A 20,870-nucleotide genomic window follows, 5' to 3' on the forward strand; every position below is an offset into this window, starting at 1 on the left:
GCAGTGTTGCCCTGTTAGCACTGATAACTCTACGCAAATACCGTTGCTCTCAGTTGTTAAGTGTAAGCCATCGGCCACTTCGTTGTCCGTGGTGAGAGGTAATGCCTGAAATTTTGTATTCTCGGCACACTCTTGACACTGCGGATATCGGGATATTGGATTACGTAAGGATTTCCGAAATGGAATGTCCCATGCGTCTAGCTCCAACTACCATTCCACGTGCAAAGTTTGGTAAATCCCATCGTGCGGGCCATAATCACTTCGGGCACTTTTTGTTATGAATCACCTGAGCACAAATGACAGCTCCGCCAACACACTGCCCTTTTGTATCTTGTATACACAATACTACCCCCCCCCCCCCCATCTGTATATGTGTATATAGCTATCCCATGGCTTTTGTCGCCTCAGTGTATACAAGGTCAAATCATTACAATAGGTACACATGGATTCTCAATTTCACAACAGCGAATTTGCAAATGAATAATTTACTTACTGCCTTTGCTTCTGCTCTCTTCGTAGGTTGCAGAAAAAAAGAGAAGAACAATTAATAGGAATTAACCGTGTACATACATAAAATACTTATATTCAATGAAATGATGTATTTGAAGATGATTTTATAGACTGTAAGATATTACCACAAACTATTTTACTTTACTTTTGACAAAGACGTTCTTAAGATGCTCTACCTTGGACAGATACGGAATATACAATTTCTTCCTTCCCGAAAACGTTTTCTGCTGAACAAGAATAGTTTCCTGCATCCGTGCTCTGCACGGAGCTGATATAAACTGTACCCTCAGAATTGATCTGTACATGTCTGTTTGCTTGGACAGTTTTTCCACTGAAGGGAAGTAATAACTTTGTATTAATTTAATGAATTCACTTAATGTATTACTGTACTAAGAGCTTCATGACAAAATATTTACAATAATTTAAACGTTCTTAAGAAGAAAGTCGCACAGAGACTATTGTCAGAAACTGGAATCTACTTACTTTTTAGTCCAATGTAAAAGTGGAGCGGGTTGTCCCACTGTTAAGCATGGCAGTCTAAGCTCTTCCTTCCATGCCACCGTCATCGATTCACTGAATGAAGCAATTCTGGCTGGAACGTGGTTGGTTGGTGCCTGTACCACTCGTCTCGATGGATTGCCTTCTCCGACGATAGTGAAGGCAGTTACCCAAAATTCGTATCTGTGATGAGTTTCCAAATGTGATATACTGTAGTAGGTCTGCTCTGAAGGCAAATCGTACTGATCCCTGTCCTGGTAATCATATTGATATCAATACACATCAGAAATATGTCTGTTAATAAGAGACCGATACTACAGTAGGTTATATTTAACATCATTGTGTCCTTCATATTAATAGCTTATACTGCAGAAAAAGTAACTTCAAAGGCCGATCATAGTCTAAGAAGGAACAGACACATAAAAGCAGTGATTATTGAAGGCGTCTAACTTTCTTCTATGATACATACCAATCCAACCCCATCTATGGACCGCATGTATACTTTGTATTTCTTAATTCTTCCGTTCGGATATTTAGGAGCTCTCCAGGACAATAGTATCGTTCTTGAATCCATAACCAGTGCCTTAATGTCTTCAGGTTCTCCTGGAACTGAAGTATATGACAAAAATGAATACTCTTTTCGTTGTAGTTTTGATTTGAGTCACCTATAAACTTCATAATTATTTAAACATCGATATAAATTAAAACTGTACGGTGCTGGGAACTTAACAGAGAACTTTGAATGTTACTGGGGACGTTCTTACCAGCTGAGCTGTTAAAGCATGTCTCAGGGTCACCTCAAATCATAAGTTTGAAGACACCCATTTAATAATTTACGGTAAGAGTGTTTCCGCGGAAGGCAGAAGTCCAAGCTCGATTCCCGATCGGGCACACAATTTTAATCTGTTATATCCAGGAGTCAACTGTACAGTAAAATCTTCATTTTCTTTAATAATACTCATATGGCGCAAGTAAAGGCAGCACAAAAATGTGAAACCCGTGAAACATTTGACGTGTCTCAATATGAACACTGCATAGCGTGAATTGAAAGTAAAGAAGTTATACACTTAGCAGGATCGGTTCGAAAAGATTTTTCCATACAAGCGACTTGTCATTTGGGGCTCCATCTACCTCTCCCCTCCCCCCCCCCCCCCTTTCCATTCCCTGTCAATTTTCACTACTAACTGTGATATGCACAGTATAGAACTCTAGTAGTGCCCCAAGCAGCCGCTACTGGTTGAGATACGTCCTGTATAGAAATCACTGTTGGGTGCCTCTGGCGCCCCTCTCATAGGGAGAGGTCCCCAGCAGGGGGATAGACTTTTTGAAATTATCTATACCTCCCAAGTTTCACACAATGTAGTCATTTACCTTGGTGAGCCTTCGTTTGCGAGTAATCGAAAAAAAATCAATAAAAAAATCGGAATTTCGCGTGATACTCTTCATCTTTGAGAAAGGAATGTTAAATAGACCGGTTGCACGGAATAGTGGTTGATGTACTCGCCTCGTGATGGCTTCTCCAAGCAGCAGGTGGCATGTTCGCCTTCGCTTGACACCCCGTTGTACCTCGTATATTGAAAAAAAAACTATGCTTTTTGCCTATTCAGTTCACTTATTATCATTTGAAGCTGCTCTTATCGGTTGCTCACTCCCTCGTCCTGACCTTATGATGATGATGATGATGGTCATCATCATCATTTAAGACTGATTATGCCTTTCAGCGTTCAGTCTGCAGCAATTCTTCTGATATGTGTCTAAAATATGATGACAGTCAGATACAAGGGGTTGACGGTGTTAAATTCTTGGGATTAAAACCCACAATAAATTCAACTGGGAGGAGCGTAACAGAAAACTGATGAAATACCTAGCAAATTATCTTTTGCAATAAGGATGTAGTCAGCCATGGGTGATATAAAAATAAAAAATCTTGCCGAAATCGCTTGCTTTCGTTCATAATGTCAGACAGAATCGTATTTTGGGACAGCTCATCGAGCCAAGCCAAGCCAAGCCAGGCCAGGCTTGGCTTGATCGTAAATAATATACTTTTCAAACCAAGAGCTCAGTTTAAGTTCAACGAGTTCTACAAATAAGAATCACTTACTTCCGTCCAGAAAGGCATCCATTGAAACTACATGGGAGATTAAACTGTGTTCTGGACTGGGACTCGAAATTGTGACATCTGCCTTTCGCGGGTCAGTGTTCTACTGACTGTACCTCTCATCTGTCTTCCAAATTTCACAGAAGTTCTCTTGCTTACCTTGTAGGCTTAGAACTCCTTTCTTTCACAGTGTTAGTCCCGCAAGATATGCAGCAGACCTACTGTGAAGTTTGGAAGCTAGGAGAGAGTTACTGGCGGAAATGAAGCAATGAGAGTGGGTCTGCAAGTCGTGCTTGGGTAGCTCAGTCGGTAGAGCGTTTCAACGTGAAAGACAAAACGTCCTAGGTTCGAGTTGTAGTTTGACACGAACTTTTAATCTCGCAGGAAGTTTCAGATCAGCGCACATTCCGCTACAGAGCGAAAATTGTATTCCTGAATGTCTATTATTCTTGTACACATATTTTCAAGAATTTGCCAACAGCAAAAAAGTTTATCTACTAATAAGGTTCAGATGAAGAGGAGCATACATATTTATTGGTGACCAGATCCTTCTACTCCAGTGACGAATTTCTTAGTAGAACTATTTGTATATATATTCGTAAAATCAAAGAAAATGGGTGTTACATAAAATATGAACTCTGAAAATCCTTAATTAAACAATTATGTGCTATTTCTCAATGTGTTACATTGTTTTGATGACATCATTAAGCTAACACAGGCAATAGATACTCAAAAGATTTTAATACCTAATACGATATTTGTTACTACATGCTAGTACCCCCCCCCCCCCCTTTACACACACATGTGCACATGCTCTCTCTCTCTCTCTCTCTCTCTCTCTCTCTCACTCTATCACACACACACACACACACACACACACACACACACACACACACACAGAGAGAGAGAGAGAGAGAGAGAGAGAGAGAGTATTATTATACAGGTCTACCATAAAGCAAAGCAATACTGTTTTATTAAAAATGAGTATATGTAAGGTGACTTTTTCCACCGTAGACGAATTCTAGGGATTGATTGATGAAAGGAAACGGAACGAAGAAGATCTAATGAACGTATGTCTGGAAATGGATGGTTTCCATGCTAGAAACCATTTATTCAGTCATACATTGTTATAGAGGCTGCAGTCTAATACACGCTGTACCAAGCAATTACAGATCCAGTATGTGTTGAAAATGGTTTCCATGTGCCTTAACGAATGCATATACGCGCCATAACATGATCTGTCTCACACGTTCACATCGGCCAGGCTGAGTCCGAACAGTGTCAAAGGCAGGATGAATACACTGCTCCAGTGCCTCCACATCTAGAATGCGGTCTGGGTACACGATATTTTTGAGATGCCCCCCAATGCGACTGGAGCCCTCATTCTATCCATTGACCAGGAAAGACACGACTGAGATGCGTCCGGACGTTTACGGCGAAGTTGGCTGCAGCATCATGATGTAGCAGCCACATAACCTTTCGAATCGTCAATGGCACTTCTTCCAGCAGGTGAGGCAAAATCAGCCGCAAGAAACGCCGACAGTTCCAGTCTGTTAGGCGACGTGGAAGGAACCCTGTCGCCAGTTTTCCCGGCCCACGGATTCCGGTTACACCGATACTGATGATTCGCTGTACCATATCGTGGGGGTTCTGCATACTATCGGACAGATCACTGTTATGGAAACTGAAGATATCACGCCGCGCGGGATTAGCCGAGCGGTTTCAGACGCTGCAGTCATGGACTGTGCGGCTGGTCCAGGTGAAGGATCGAGTCCTCCCTCGGGCATGGGTGTGTGTGTTTGTCCTCAGGATAATTTAGGTTAAGTAGTGTGTAAGCTTAGGGACTGATGACCTTAGCAGTTAAGTCTCATAAGATTTCACACACATTTGAACATTTTTTGAAGATACCACTCCGCGTGAAGGTGGACTCATGTGTGAGTACGATGGATGACACAAATTCTTGTATCGTGGTTGCCTGGTGAAGAAACCGGTGACAAAAATGCTCCCGATATGGAAAGTCTCTGTCGCTAGTAAGCCCTGCACACGCTGTAAGTGATAATGGAAGGAACAATTGTCATGGAGAATGTTCCACGCGGTCGTCTGGTTTGCCCTGTAAGTAGTAGGTCAATTGTCTGGTATTGACACGGCAGTCGCCTTCCACAGTGTTAGTCACATTTTCCTGCAAGTGTAGTGTCCGAACATTTTGGGAATGTCCTTGATGTTACCTGCTTCCTGGAACGACACTGCCTCAGACAAACGGCGGAACACTGTTGCCGGCCGGTGTGGCCGTGCGGTTCTAGGCGCTTCAGTTTGGAACCGCGTGTCCACTACGGTCGCAGTTCGAATCCTGCCTCGGGCATGGATGTGTTTGATGTCCTTAGGTTAGTTAGGTTTGAGTAGTTCTAAGTTCTAGGGGACTGATGACCTCAGATGTTGAGTCCCACAGTGTTCAGAGCCATTTTTTTGAACACTGTTGCGAGCATTGAATGCTGTGATTGTTGTCGGAGGGTATAGGTCTCCTGATACAACCTTGCCCGCCGCCCATTGCCATTTGCCTTTCCGTAAGAAAACACCATGTAGGCAAGCTCTCGACTGGAATACGGAACCACTGTGTATAACGCTATATCACATGCACTACAAGATGGGTCAGCAAGAGAAGTGAATCGGACACAACATTACGAATTACTATGGCAGGTGAGGGCGTATGAGAAATAATAACCTTCTAATAGGAAACTATCCATACTGTAACTGTGGCTGCATGGTACAGAGCTTATTAGATTACAGTCTCTGTAACAAATCGTGATTGAATAACTGGTCTCTAGCATGGAAACCATGCATTTCCGGACGTAATTTCATTAGACCTTTTTTGTTCCGTATCCTCTCATCAATCAATCCCTAGAGTTTGTACACAGCGTAAAAAAATCACACAAAGATCTCTCAAACTTACCATCTTCCTGTGTTCGGCAGAAGATAGGTCGACTAGGCACTCCATCCCCCTTTCGTGTGAAGGCTTTCACTTCTATGCTATAATTACAGAAAGGAACGAGATCCAAAAGTTCTAACTTGTTCTCTATTGTTGTATGTTCATCCATGGTAATCATATCTGAAAATAGTTTAAATAAATATCAGATGATATTTCTATAGAAACAAGTACAATTTTACACCTGCCTTGTGTTAATATTATAAATGCCTCAAGTATTTCCTTCTAATAAAGGAAACTTGTTTAGTGGTGACACTACGTATTTTCATGTTACGGATGCAGCAGCAAAAGAGCTCTACTGTATGCATGTAATAGCTCTTTACTTCTGAAATTTATTGTCATGAAAAATATTAACAAAAATTTAGTTGTATCTTTTAGCAGAGAGGAGAGGAGGGGGGGGGGGATTCGATCATGACATCAGAAATAGTAAAATTCATCATAAGTAAATTGAGGTAATTTTAATTCTAGCACAGACTCTGATGACGACTGTGTATAAAACGCATCTGTCTATAGCAAAGGAATATTAAAAATGATTTTGGCATCTATCAGTCTCATTTTAAGAAACGTTATGTTCAGCAGGTAGGAATGTGTGATTGCGTTACTCATATAGCTAGGACACTGCTTAAACACGTCTGGGAAATTCCTGCACTCCTTTTGATTTTATGCATTTGGGGACATGAGTAGTTGTTTTGCCAGTATCCTCCACAGAAACTGACAACAAGCATTGTCGTCAGTATTGTGTTATTTTGTTTCAGTAGTGCATTATTGCGGTTGTGAAGTCGTGACTGATGTGGTCGGACTCAGTTACACTATTGAGGAGCGATTAGTGGCGTGTGTGTGGTTGCACTAACCTCCATAGATAAGTGTGTTTGGAGATGACTTTGGTAAAGCCCCATCTCTTAAATCATTTGAGAGAAATGTGCTTTAATTTCAGTTAGTGTCAAAGAAAAACTTCATAGTCGATGCGAAAGAAAGCGAGAGGAAATGTGTGCCACTTGTCACTGAGTCAACTGTGCGATCTCCAAATAGACCCATAGAATTTCAAGTACCACAGTCAATTGAGAATATGAAAACGAAAGGATTTAGACTTAACGTTTGTGAATGACTTATATAACAACTACATGAAGCAGCGTGCTTCAACCTGACATGGGTTGTTATCACAATTGCCAAATACCGTGTCTCAGTCAGGAGTGTTGTTTCCTGATGAATGTGCAATATACTGCAATTCACGCAGGAAGAATGCGGTTCTCTGGTGTAAGAAAAGTATCCACTATGTGCAAATATGGAAAAGAGCCCATGTCACGTTACAGTATGGTGCAGGATGTCACCGTCCGCAGCTCGTGGTCTAGTGGCTAGCGTTGCTACATCTGGATCACGGGGTCCCGGGTTCGATTCCCGTGCGTATTGGGGATTTTTCTCTGCCCGGAGACTGGGTGTCTGTGTTGTCCTTATCATGTCCTCCTACTCCTCATCATCATTTGTGACTGTGGCTGGATTGGACTGTGTAAAAAGAATATAATTGGACTATTTAAAAATTAGGAATTTGTGCGGGCGCTGATGACCGAGCAGTTGAGCGCCTCCCAAAACAAACATAATCATCATCATCAGGATGTCATCAGCGAGCAAGGTGGCGCAGTGATTTGCACACTGGACTCGCATTCAAGAGAACGATGGTTGAAACCCGCGTTCGGCCATCTTGATTTAGGTTTTCTGTGATTTCCCAAAATCGCTTCAGCAAATGCCAGGATGGTTCCTTTGAAAACGGCACGGCAGATTTCCTTCCCATCCTTCCCTAATCCCAGCTTCCACTCTGTCTCTAATGACCTCATTGTCGATGCGATGTTAAATACCAATCTCCTTCTCCTCCTACGGGATGTCATCACAATGCCTGTTCAGATGGTTTTTTAAGTGTACACGAATGGAAATTCTTATTTGCAGTTTTAGCAAACGTGGTTCACACCTCAGCGTGAAAACAAGGGTATCACGGACCTCATGTGATCATACAATGTAAGCTTTCATGGCTGGTACTGACATCACTTAAAACTTCCAAGCTATTATTTTATGCAAACAGCCAGGAAATTTTTACGTGGAAGCACGTGTGGTTACAGAAGGGTGGAGATTCAGCATACATTGCTGTTCATCTGCATAAGCTCTTTGACATACAAGTTCGAGGCTGCTACATCCAACATGTTTAGTAACATCTCCAAGGGCAAATGAAGTGGACACCATGAAGTCCAAAACTCACCACAACTGACAATTAATAATGGGAAATAACCATTTTCGATGCAACTCAAATTTGGTGCAAGACTTAAAAAGAATTTTGTAAAAGGTTTGACAAGGCATTTGGATGCAAAACTCCTGAGATTCCCCTCAAGTCATGCTCAACAAGGAGACACATAGACCTCTGTGCACGAGGTGTGATGGCACATACACAGGTCCACTGGATACATAGTCTTCATATGTAAGTACTCTTACGTACAATATGATGCTTTGACATGGGAGCATGGAAACTTATCACACACACTGTACAGCGTTGTTGAGTATTTGCCAATGTTTGAGCAATATTGAATTAAGAACAAATGACACAAAAAGATTTGTACAATGTAACAACCATATTAAATGCAGGAAGTAGAGACTTTCATTGTTGCTTTCAGTGGAAACATTACTTAAACATACTACAACAACAATATGTGACAAACCAATTGTTTTTTGAAGTTTAACAGGAGTAAACAAAAAATTGTTGGTAAGTATTTCTATGACTTCATACCTGACAATATTCATTCACAAATCCTAAGGAAAATAATACACTGTAAATATTAGATTAGTATTAATGTACAAATTAATAGTCATAACAAACTTATATAAATATTGAATTTTTATTTACATTTGTGTAAATTTCAAAACTTGCATGGATAATGTACAAAACGTATGAGTAAGGGAACACCAAGCAATTTGGAAGAAAATGGTAAAAAATCTCCATTTATGTTAAGCAAAAGACACTTTAAAAAGTTCTATGAAAGACAGTAATTTATAAAGAAAATGCACAGAAAAATATTTTTAGTGTTATATGAAAGACCAGTAATATGACGAATAAAAAATGAAAGATGGAGTATTATTCATTGGACAGGATAATATCTTCTGTTCAAACAAGTGACTAAGAAAAATGTAGACATTGTCCATAAAAGTACAATACTTTCCAAAATAACTGATATACAAATTAGTGTTTGTGGAAAAGCTTAGAATGTGATTAACATACATAATGAAATTAGTGTTGTGGAAAAAAAATGGGAAAGAAAATGTGTGCACTTGTACATCAATCAATAGATGTGTATATGCATTAACACTGAAAAGACAGAAACAAATGTGAAAATTTTTCCTTAACATGTGTCTCACGATTTGCATAGACATCAATATCAGGATACAGTTTTTTGTTTTTTGAAATACTAGTAGTTCCACAAATATAGTATCAGTAATTTGCTTCTTTGTTAGAAAATGTTCCTGCTAGGATGATTTATTGTAAAGAATTTGCTTTGTAGAATGATATACATGTCTTGGATAATAAATATGTTTAACTTATTACTTTAAGCTTTACTTACATGAAATGTAAAGCATCTGTCTTTGTTACTAAATATTTCAAATATGTTCTTTGTATACATTGTGACTGAGCTAGAATACCAAGTTGTAATATTGCCATTGCTTGTTTTAATTTCTTAAATGTAGTGTTTCAAAAAAGAAATACTGTTTCTTGGGTAGCATTAAGTGCTCTGCACTTCTAGAGTTTTATTTTAGTAGCCATCCTTTTGGTTACTTAACAATTTAAATTTTTATGAAAAAGAAAATGGATCAGGATAGGAGTATATATTTATTGAATTTACAATATAGTTGTCACATAACAACAAACTAATCAAAATTAAGAATAAATCTGTAGTTGATAAAAGCAGAATAACATTTAACTTACCATCCCAGTTGGAAAGTGCATGGTATACAACTCTGTAGCCCACTAGGATGCCATTTATTTCCTTGGCAGGAGGTGGTGACCACAGAACCAGAATGCTATATGCTGATAAAGCTGTGCACTGTACATCAGTTGGAGGAGCTCCGGGAACTGAAATAAACCTACAGTGTTCAAATTTCTGTGTGGTAAATTTCACCAAATGAGTATGCAGTAAGAATACGTCTACTAACATGAAATTTATAAACATTACCTATGTGCGTGAAATAATACTAAAACAGCAACATCTACAGAATTGACTATCATTTAAAAGAATAATTATTTAGCAATAGGAGGATTTGGGGAGGAACATTAGTCTCACTGTGGCATAGAAACTAAATAGTATACTTAAGGACCACAGAAGAAAATGATGGAGGTAGGGGAAGTATGGTATGATGTTAAAGACGGAAAATAATTTTAAAGGAAAACGTACCACAAGTAATATGAAACTTCTGACAGTGTAAATGCACGTTATCTGAAATTTCCGAATAATAAGATCTGATAAGTCTTAAAACATGAACTATTATTATCACCATAATTAGCAGCAAAAATAGCAGCAAGCTGGAGAGCCCCCATAAGAAGAAGTGGAATCTATTCATGGAATAATTCACTTGAGAGGTTAAAGAGCGAAAGTAGGAGATCAAAATATTCTTTGGACCAAATCTTAACTTTGACCATTGGGTTGCATACATGCAGGGGGAGGGGCAAACACATGATGGCGTTATGACCCCCCTCTCCTTTCCTAAGCCACAGCCATCACCTCCACTTCCACTCCCTTCTTCCCTTCTTTCTCTCCCCTCCCCCCATCATTCCACTTCCTCTCCTCTCCCCTTACTAAGCCCAGCGCCTTTCCCTCCCTATCACATTCTGAAGCCATGTCCCTCTTTTCTTTTTTTTAAAAAAGAAATAGTGCTACCAGAGGGCTTACAAGCTAACACACATATGCTGGTCATCCAATAATAGCTCAGTATTTTACTGTCCAATCACATTTCTCAACTTCTCCTTAAATCCCTGCCCCATTTCTCAGAAACAGTTTAATTAGAGCTCTTCTAAGCCCTCTGTGGTATTTCGTGCTCATCGAGTAACAGCTCAGCATGTTATCGTTCAGTCACATTTATCAACTCCTTTTTAAATTCCTGCACCTTTCTTGGAAATAGGTCAGTCAGAGAACATCTAAGCTAGCTCACATATTTAGCCCAGTCACAGTTCAATATTTTATTGCCATATCAGCTCACCCAATACATTTCTCCTGTCCTTCTAATCTACGTCTTTTTCTTCGAAGCAGGTCAATCAGAAGGCTTCCTAGAGCAAGATTTGGCGTGACATAGCACCATCCTCCTCCTGTAGTGTTGACAATTGTATAATGTGTGCATAGCATCGAAAATACTCGTGCCACCGCCAATGTTAGTTCGCTTTCTGTACGCTAGGAGGCTAAAAACAAGTGAAATATTACGCTATGACTAGTCTTAAAGTATATTATTCGGTTATTTCAGAAATGATTCACATAACAAAACACCACTTTGACTTTAGGGGAGAAGATTATAGTGCCTAATGTTTTACATTAGCAAAATATAGCTAACGTTATTGGCTGACTAACATATCATTTTATTAGTTTAGATTTTAAGCATAGTTGGGATCTTGTTCCAGTGGTGGTACAAAAACGAGCTCTCATTAATTGCCGTTTTTAGAAGTCTTTAAGTGACGTTTCACTTCAACAACCATAATTTTAGGGGAGACGATAATAATGCATAATGTCCTACAGTAGAATAATTGTAACTGTCGAGTTGTTATTCACCTTTTGTGTGTTTCGATTATGAGGACATAAAAAGGAGAAATACTATACTACGAGCAGTTACAGGCTTATTATGCTAGATTTTCTGTTTTTGATGTAGATTTTGTGAACAGTATGCACCTAAAAATATGAGTGTTAATCTCATAGGCGACGGTTTTGTTTCGTATTTTAACAGTCTGGGGAAAGAAGGATTTGAAGGTCCAGCTATTGGCACAGAAAAATCAATAAGTTACTATATTTTTCTGTATTTGAAAGTGAGACGTACGTATTTGTGAGTAAAATGTAAAACAATTGTTTACTTACTATATAGCCCCCTCCAACAGTGTTACGCTATTAAGTGACTAAATTCCAAGTAAAATGAGCTCAATTCTAATGCTAGTGTTGTATGTGATTTGGAGGCATAATCTGTAGTTTGCAAATAGTGTTCAGAGAACCGCGGGTGCAATAAAGAAACTGTCACATCTGATTTTATTTCAATAATGACTCACCAAACACCATTTTAGGGTGGGGGGGGGGGGGTTGGGGGGGGGGGGGAGATGGTAATGTATCACGTTCTACACTAACAAAATATAACTGACACTATTGACTGGCTGATATGGCTTTTTATTAGTTCAGGTTTTTGGGACCTAGCTGATGGTATTTCCGCTTGGGTGAATAACCATTGCTCCTGTGTACCGGTACTCTTAATCGAATTAGCAACTGAGGAAGAATAACCGCAAATATTCACAATATCATTACTGCCTATCAAGCATTTCCATCACAGACGTACAATAAGACTCCTTTACAACTTCGTAGGACTAGAAACAATTTGAAATTCAACAAAAAGCACAACTTCTTTTGTACTGTGCAATATGTCTTCGTTATTTTTTGAAGATGCTATTAATTTTGTGTGTGAGCTGATTGTGGTGTATTATGGTGTGCCACTTTGTGTTTGTGTTGTGGGATGACATTTATGGTGTCAAACTGCATTGTGTGTTACAGTTGTGTGTTAGTACATCTGGACTGTTCTTTTTTATGCTATTTTATGTTTGCATATTTTAATGGCGTTATGCAGCTTCAGTGCTAGCTTGATTTTATATCCATACTTTTGTGCTAACGCCAATGATTATGTCGTTTTTGACGTCAGAGAACTCTCTCCGTTCCCACGTTACAACAACTGCATTGTTTTTCAGCGTCTCCCTTACACGCTTTATATACCCTCCATTGCTAGCACTGCCATCTGTCATCTATGAATGGTTTTTAAACGCTGATGTCGAACGTGGGCGGTGGTTACATTAATGTGAACGGACTGTGTAGTTATTCAGGGACCACAATCTACTATGAGTAGTGGAGTCTGAAGTTGCAAATAAACCCACTGATTTTGTAATGATTTGCATTTTGGAGCTTGTGGTATAGAAATGGAATTTTTAAGATGTTAACAGTAATAGCCTCTATACACTGGGCTCCATCTGACGATTTTGAGTTATTTATGAACCAGTTACATGCATTATTAAAGTTTTAACTTCCAAACGGAACGACGTATCGCAATGTTAAATTAAATGGACATCTTAATTTAAATGTCCAGCGCAAATATATAATATAACTAAACTCTAGCCCATTGTCATTCCGTATCATCTCACACTCCCTCATACAATTTATAAGAAGAGTTATGTAATCAGCAGTGCTGCCATTGAAATTTCTATAGAAACATCGAGATAGCAAAACAGATTGTATAAATACTGGAAGTCAAACTACAAGACTAAGGAATGAAAAAGGAATTGAAGACTAATAAACGAAAAACGAATTGTATTAGCACAGTGGAAAGACGTACACAACCCATTTGGCGCCAGTGAAAAATATGATAAATTTTGTAAAGTACTCTACAGTTCTCAAGGAAGAAAAAAGATCGTTTTGAAGCAAGTTTAATAAATTACAATTTTCACATTTTTTAATTTGTTATTTGAAAATGTTCTTGGGAATACGGAGATCAACAGCGACTGCTGCTAAACGTATCAGTTTATTTTCCATAGCACAACTTCTCGACACATGGCGTTCGTAATACTGGTTGAAATTGCTTGGCAAATCGTTCGTGTGTGAAGAGGGTCGAGGCGACCGACCGATTGCAGCGATGTTCTGTTCTGCGCGTCTGAATGCTCATTCCATACATATTCCTGCAAATTAGTGCGCGGGTTATAGAAAGGCGTTTTATAAGGAGAGATGAAATAAAATGTTTTTTCCTTTTTTGGGCAGTGTGGTATCGATAACAGAGAGAGCTAGAAACGCAGACTGTCTTTCTTCAAAGTCAATTAGAATAATCTGTGCTGAGAGATTTGTATAGGAAGTCAAAACCAGGAAAAGTGTCACCTCTGGTATTTATTTGTTCACCGAAGAGAGAATGGGGGATTTAAAGGATTTTTTTTCCAAAAACAGGAAATTCACTTATGATGCAGCAGTGTTAGCAGAAGGTAAACCCGAATTATGTTTAGTGCTAACGTAAGTGCTATGGAACATGTGCTACCTGTAGGTTAAGATATGCGCATCGATAAGAAGAAAACTTTACAGGAGGATATGCTGGAGAACTAAATGAGCAGCTGGTAAAGAGAATCTAGAAGGGATATACAAACCTGGTGATACGTTCTTTACAACAAAACAAGAAGAAAATTATATAAACATACGCTTCCTTTTCGAGTTGTTAATGGAAGTTTACAATTTAGGTGCCTGGAGCTCATCAATACAATCTCATAAAAAATGATCGGGAATGTTCTCTTCTTTGTTTTAAACGCGCACACGCTCGTCAAATTATAGACTGTCACATTCTTTCAAATACTTCCTGATAGTTTCGAATGGTTTCGCAGCCTTCCGTGACAGGTCGATGAAGAGTTTCTGCATCCGAGTGGATTGCTCATACACTAGTTATTGAAGGTACCTCCAGAGATTACAATCCAACGGTCTGACGTCGGGAGAACGTGCAGGCCATGGAACTGGTTCTCCTCTTACAAATTAGTCATGGTGGGTTCCAGCCAGCGCATCTCGAACACGAGACTCAAACGTAGAGGAGCTCTATCATGCATAAACGACATGTTTCTTCTTATTTCCAGGGGCACATCTATTAGTAGGTCTTCGAGCGTTTTGTGAATCAAGTTCATGTAGACAATATCTGTAAGATGTGCAGGGAGAACGTATGGCCTTACCAGACAGTTTGCAGTAAATGAACATAATTAAAACCTTAACGACAGACAAATGAAGACTGTAAACAAGTCTCCCTGGCAACATAAAGCCATTGTGGCGACGTCATTTTTCCACTGCTCCAAAAACAGCGGGTGAAAGCTGCAGCTGATAGATATTTATCTTTGCCGTAGTCGGCTTGGTTACGAGTTGTTTATTCTTGTTAGTTTTTGATCTGTGCTTGGAAAATAAAATGAAAAAGCTGTTACTTCATAAAATATAAAGGCTCCCATAGTGGTGATCCCGACGTGATCGTAGCAGAAGCATAAAGAAAATATATATACCGAGGAGAATAATGAATTCAGAGACAAAAGCATGGGGCAGTGGAATCAAGATTGAAGACTACAGTCTGTTCGACCAAGGATCGCGGTCCACGCCCTTTGATTCGCCACAAAACGGAACGACAGATGTTAACGCAAAAGATGGGAGTACCTACGCGCGACACGGAAATGTTAAGTTTTCCGCGTTCTGGCCGACGTGCCTCCAGCTTTGGTTTACGCAGGCTGAATGCATATTTAGGCAGCGTGGGGTGTCTAACAACATTGACAAATTTAATATAGTGGTTTCACATCTAAATTTAGAAGTGATAGAGCAGGTAGAAGAAACCTTGTCGCAACAAAATTACTTTGTGCTAAAGGAAGCTCTCATGCAGCATTATACGTTGTCACCAGATTTGCGACTACAAAAAATTTTCGCATACCAAGATTTGGGCGACAAGACTCCGTCACAAGTACTCGAAGCCTTACGTACATTAGCTGGCCCGGAACTCCAACCTGAAGAGTCTTTACGTCTAATATGGCTTCGTAAACTTCCTGCCAACATCCGTGCGTCATTGCAGCAGAAACAGACTTACCATTGCAAGTCTTAGCAAAAAAGGCAGACACCATCGCAAACACCTTAACCGAAGTTTCTGCGTGTTCCGAATTCAACTACAGCCAGGATAGAGGCCCAAGAACATGTAGTGTGATGGAATCTGACGTCAGTGAGCCAGGAACATGCAATAATACTTCCCAACAGCTGTGCTCATCGACCGAACCCACCATACAGCAACTGGCAGCCCAAGTGGCAAAACTCATCGTGCAAGTAACTTTACACCACCAGCAGCTACGAAGTCGCAGTTGGAAAAGACGAAGAAATGCTATCCAACAGGATTTGACAGATCAATGGTGCTGGTACCACAGACGCTTCGGTAACACTGCCCGTCAATGTATTCAACCCTGCAGCTACCCAGACTTAAAAGGCGCGCGTTAAAGAGCGCTAACGTTCGTCAACAAAAACATAGGCGCCCGAGTCATAGCGTGATTCAAAGAGGTGAAAACGCCACGGTATCTGCAGTCAACCAATCACACCGATTGTTCGTGTTGGTCCTCTCTTCAGGTGAGAAGTTTCTGATTGATTGAAGTTTCAGAAGTCAGAGAGGTGATATACTCACGACAACAATGCAACATGTGCTGACTGCGGCAAACAATTCCAGAATATCTACCTATGGTGAGAAACAGTTGGCATTACATCTGAATTCCAACTTCCATCCAAAATGGACTTTTGTGGTTGCTGACGTGTCGAGTCCTGTAATTGGAGCGGACTTTTTACGGAACTACCGACTTATGCCCGACCTAGTTAACCGTCGTTTGGTGACAGTTCCCACAGAAGGGATATTGCCTACTGCGTCTTCCGCGTCGGTTCAAGTGCAGTGCGATGTGCCCGTGTCTTTCCGCACGAAGATTTCCGGCTCCTCTACCGCGTCATCCGCGTCGGGATATTGTGACACGATTTCGTACCCGCAACTGAGTTGCTTGCTATTTACTTAGCCATAAAGCATTTTCGCACGTCTGTCGAAGGGAGGCACTTTGAAATTTTTACCGATCACAAGCCGTTAGTAGCTATATTTCAGCGAGACACAGAGCTCAATTCACCACGTCAGTGCAGGCAAGTCGAGTACATTGCACAGTTCACAACTGACGTGCGTCACATTTCAGGAAAAGACCACCTGGTCGCAGATTGCCTGTCTAGGAATTGTGCCAGTTTAAATTCAATTCGTTGGACCGAGTTAGCGTCTAAACAACGAGAAGATCCTTTCTTGCGCCGTCTAATAGAGGAACAGAGAACTGCGCTGCAGCTCAGACGTGTGTCTGTCCCAAATGTTCCAGACGGAATTTGGTGTGATGTAGAAAAAGGAAAGGAGCGACCTTACATACCAGAACAATATCGTCGCGAGATTTGTAGTGCACTACATAACCTATCACATCCAGGAGCACGAGCTACAGCCAAGTTAGTTTCCTCCAAAGTAGTGTGGCCTGGAATACAAAAAGATTGTCGTGCATGGGCGCGTGCATGCCCAACATGCCAGCGTAATAAAATCAGCAGACATGTCTTTGAACCTATTGCTGACTTCCCGATGCCATCTGCAAGATTTTCACATATACATGTGGACATTGTGGGCCCGCTATCATGCTCTTCAGAACAACGCAATTTGCTCACAATCATTGATCGTTTTACCAGGTGGCCAGAAGTAGTTGTAATACAAGACATTTCTGCGGAGTCGGTTGCAAAAGCACTGTTGCATTCATGGTTCTCCAGGTTTGGCGTTCCGCAAAACATAACAACAGATCGCGGAAGGCAGTTTGAAAGTCAACTTTTCAATGAACTTTTACTACTGTGCGGGTGCAACCACCTACGCACCACAAGCTATCATCCATCTAGTAATGGAATGGTGGAACGACTACACCGCACGCTCAAAGCTGCATTAAGGTGTAGTTCCACTTCATGGCCTGAAGCACTACCGTTGGTCCTACTCGGATTGAGAACGGCCGTGAAGGAGGACTTACAATGCTCTTCCGCAGAATTGGTTTATGGCGAGCAACTGAGGGTTCCTGGAGAATTTATCGTTCCAGCATCTACACAGCCGTTCGCTCCTGGGCTATGCACGCAATTCGCGAGACAACTCAGCGTCAGAATGAGAAACATCAAACCCACTAACCCTGTCAGACATGGAGACCGGAGAGTGTTTGTGCATAAAGACCTGCAAGCAACGTCCCACGTGTGGCTTAGGGATGATACGGTGCGCCCGCCGCTTGTTTCGCCTTATTCTGGACCATACAGGGTAATCACAAGAGGAAGCCACAGCTTCAAAATCGATAAGGATGGTAAAGAAGAGACAGGCTCAATTGAGCGGCTTAAACCTGCTTACACCGAAGAGGGTACACTCCTTTCTCGGTCTGCAAAATCACCCTCAAACGTGGAGGCCAAAGAAACAGCAGATAGTCTCGCCGAGCCCTCGGTTTCAGAAGAGGACAACGAAGCAGCAAGTGCAGAACAGGAGCAGCCATTGCCTGCACCAGATGTTTTCCGAGAGCTGGTAGAAAAATCAAGTGCAAGTTTCCCCACATACCTGGTGCACCCGGTTTCAAAAGGAGGGGGGCTGATGTGGCGACGTCATTTATCCACTGCTCCAAAAACAGCGAGTGAAAGCTGCAGCTGATAGATATTTATCTTTGCCGTAGTCGGCTTGGTTACGAGTTGTTTATTCTTGTTGGGTTTTGATCTGTGCTTGGAAAATAAAATGTTTTCTCATCTCATGAAAAAGCTGTTACTTCATAAAATATAAAGGCTCCCATACCATCTAGGATACAATGAATCAAATGGGCGCATCTATAAATGAGGTTGCTGGGCTCTACCAGGGCTCTAACTCGAAAACAGGATTTCCTGACATATGTCTGTATGAACTTTTTGTCTTGCCTCGGTGTAAGGAACCCGACCGCAAAGTTTGTAAAAGTGTTTTTAAAACACTCTCTATATATTTAAATGCCTGGATAAACACGTACACGCAAGGCATAGAAGCAAGGACTACGCCAGAAACAATAAAAATAAACAGCTGCTTATATCCAAGAATGTAAAACTCGTGCCTACTTTTAATGTATGAGCCTGAAAGCCATAAAGAAACTCATGAATCTAACTACAAGCGACGATAAACCTCAGAAAGTAAGCGGCAAGCTCGCGTATATACTCACTTGCTTTTCAACTTAAACATGTCAGGTGCTATTCAGTCTAGTATTAAAGGATTTTTGGTGGTACGATTAAGACTCGACTATTGCGAACAGATATATTATTATTATACTTTATATTCCACTCAGATTTTACTATTATCTGTTAACATTAATAGAAGTCGGGATATTAATTAATGATATTTTCCTCTTCGAACTGGAAGAATCACTGCTTCGTTTGGTGACTGAAAAATATGTAAGTAAAAGCATTAAAAATAATAATTTCTCAGTTGATATCTTCTGTTGCTAAACTGCAGCCACTTAGTGTGCTAGCATCAATGCAGCTGTCAAAATGTCGCACTTTTTTGGCCTATAAAGCTTCGCAACTGTTTGTTGTACACTGCGGTCCAATATTCCGCGGAGCAGCCTGCTGCGTCGGACTACAGTTGTCTTTGAGCGAGGCAAAATGGTGGTATGACGGTGTTGGGACTGTCGAGAAGCCTCAGTCCAGGAAATACGTCAACATTTGCCAGTTCTGTCTTTTAACGGAACAATATTTTCTGCCACGCTGACGCAACAACTGTGTGTCACCTTATCGTAGACTGTACAAAATACGATGGTACCCACAATTAATTACATCTTGGGGGGGGGGGGGATGCTAAAACACTACATTAGTTAGATTACGTTACCTAAGCCTTCATGCCAACAGATTGGCTATCCATATCAGAAAAAGGGGCAGTATGTATAAATATGTGAAACTTTAAACCTGCAGTTCAATTTATAATAACTTCAAAAGGTAGTGAACGTACAGTTTCAGTGAGCTGCTTATTTAGTCTGTTGTAGTGTTCAAAGGTAGCTTAATGCTTGTTGTTTCAAATTTATGGTGGACTGATATTGTAATTTCACTTTAATTATCGAAATCAATATCATTGTAAGAAGATTAATCGGCATGATTAATTAAATTTGTTGCTAGAACTTTTGTACAGGTTTGCAGTTTCAGTTTAGATTCAAATAGATGCACTCAAAAAATTATGTTGAAAGCTTGCGTGTTAACGATTGGGTGCACGTGGGAATATTCAGTGTCAAGTAGTGCTACGTGGAAAATGTAAATTTGACGTGATTTCCGAGCCAAGAAAAGTTACTATTCCTGATAGTAACATTCAGTGCAGAAAAACCATTTATAGAAAGGAATAGATTAAACCATAAGGTGCTTATTAATAGAGACGGAAAAACACAGGATGTTCAGGCATCTCAGTCAACATTCTTGGCACTGCATGGCATCACCAACAGACATATTACCCTTAAAAAGGCTTGACTGGGCATGTTCGAATCCTGCCTCGGCCATGGATGTGTGTGATGTCCTTAGGTTAGTTAGGTTTAAGTAGTTTTAAGTTCTAGGGGACTGATGACCTCAGAAGTTAAGTCCCATAGTGCTCAGAGCCATTTGAACAATTTTTTTTGTCTCAACGCTGTTAGAAGACATGTGCGAGTGTGCTGGGGTGGGAACGGGTTGGAATTTGCTAATGGGCACATTCTACCTTGTCTCGCTCTCTCTGCGCGTAGCGTTGTTGTGGCATTGTGCGTTAGGCTCGTTCTGCCTACGACCAAAGATACAGGACACAGATGTAAGAAACAGCATTGGGTTGTATACCTTTATACCCTGAGTATATCTCCTTACTCCTTCTTACACTAATGTCTCGTGCATACGTCATTAGCTTGGAACGCGCCTTAGTTGTGCGTTCTCTACCCAATCACTAACAAGTCTGACAAAAGCGGGACGAAGGGGGCTTGCATATAGGCTGCACGCGATCGTAAAA

The 20,870-nt window shown here is 40.6% G+C and overlaps 1 protein-coding gene across 1 annotated transcript in view; it reads right to left on the reverse strand.

Moving 5' to 3' along the window:
- LOC124775446 (Down syndrome cell adhesion molecule homolog) overlaps positions 1-20,870 on the reverse strand; it is a 144,484-nt gene that overhangs the window by 84,920 nt on the left and 38,694 nt on the right. Inside the window, exons 5-10 of the mRNA XM_047250279.1 lie at positions 10,045-10,191; positions 6,054-6,209; positions 1,478-1,617; positions 994-1,262; positions 687-841; positions 494-511 (exon numbers count right to left, since the gene is read on the reverse strand). Of these exons, the coding sequence (XP_047106235.1) occupies positions 494-511; positions 687-841; positions 994-1,262; positions 1,478-1,617; positions 6,054-6,209; positions 10,045-10,191 (885 nt within the window). The remainder of the gene's footprint in view (positions 1-493; positions 512-686; positions 842-993; positions 1,263-1,477; positions 1,618-6,053; positions 6,210-10,044; positions 10,192-20,870) is intronic.

This window comes from Schistocerca piceifrons, chromosome 2 (genome assembly GCF_021461385.2).
Source record: "Schistocerca piceifrons isolate TAMUIC-IGC-003096 chromosome 2, iqSchPice1.1, whole genome shotgun sequence".
NCBI lineage: Eukaryota > Metazoa > Arthropoda > Insecta > Orthoptera > Acrididae > Schistocerca > Schistocerca piceifrons.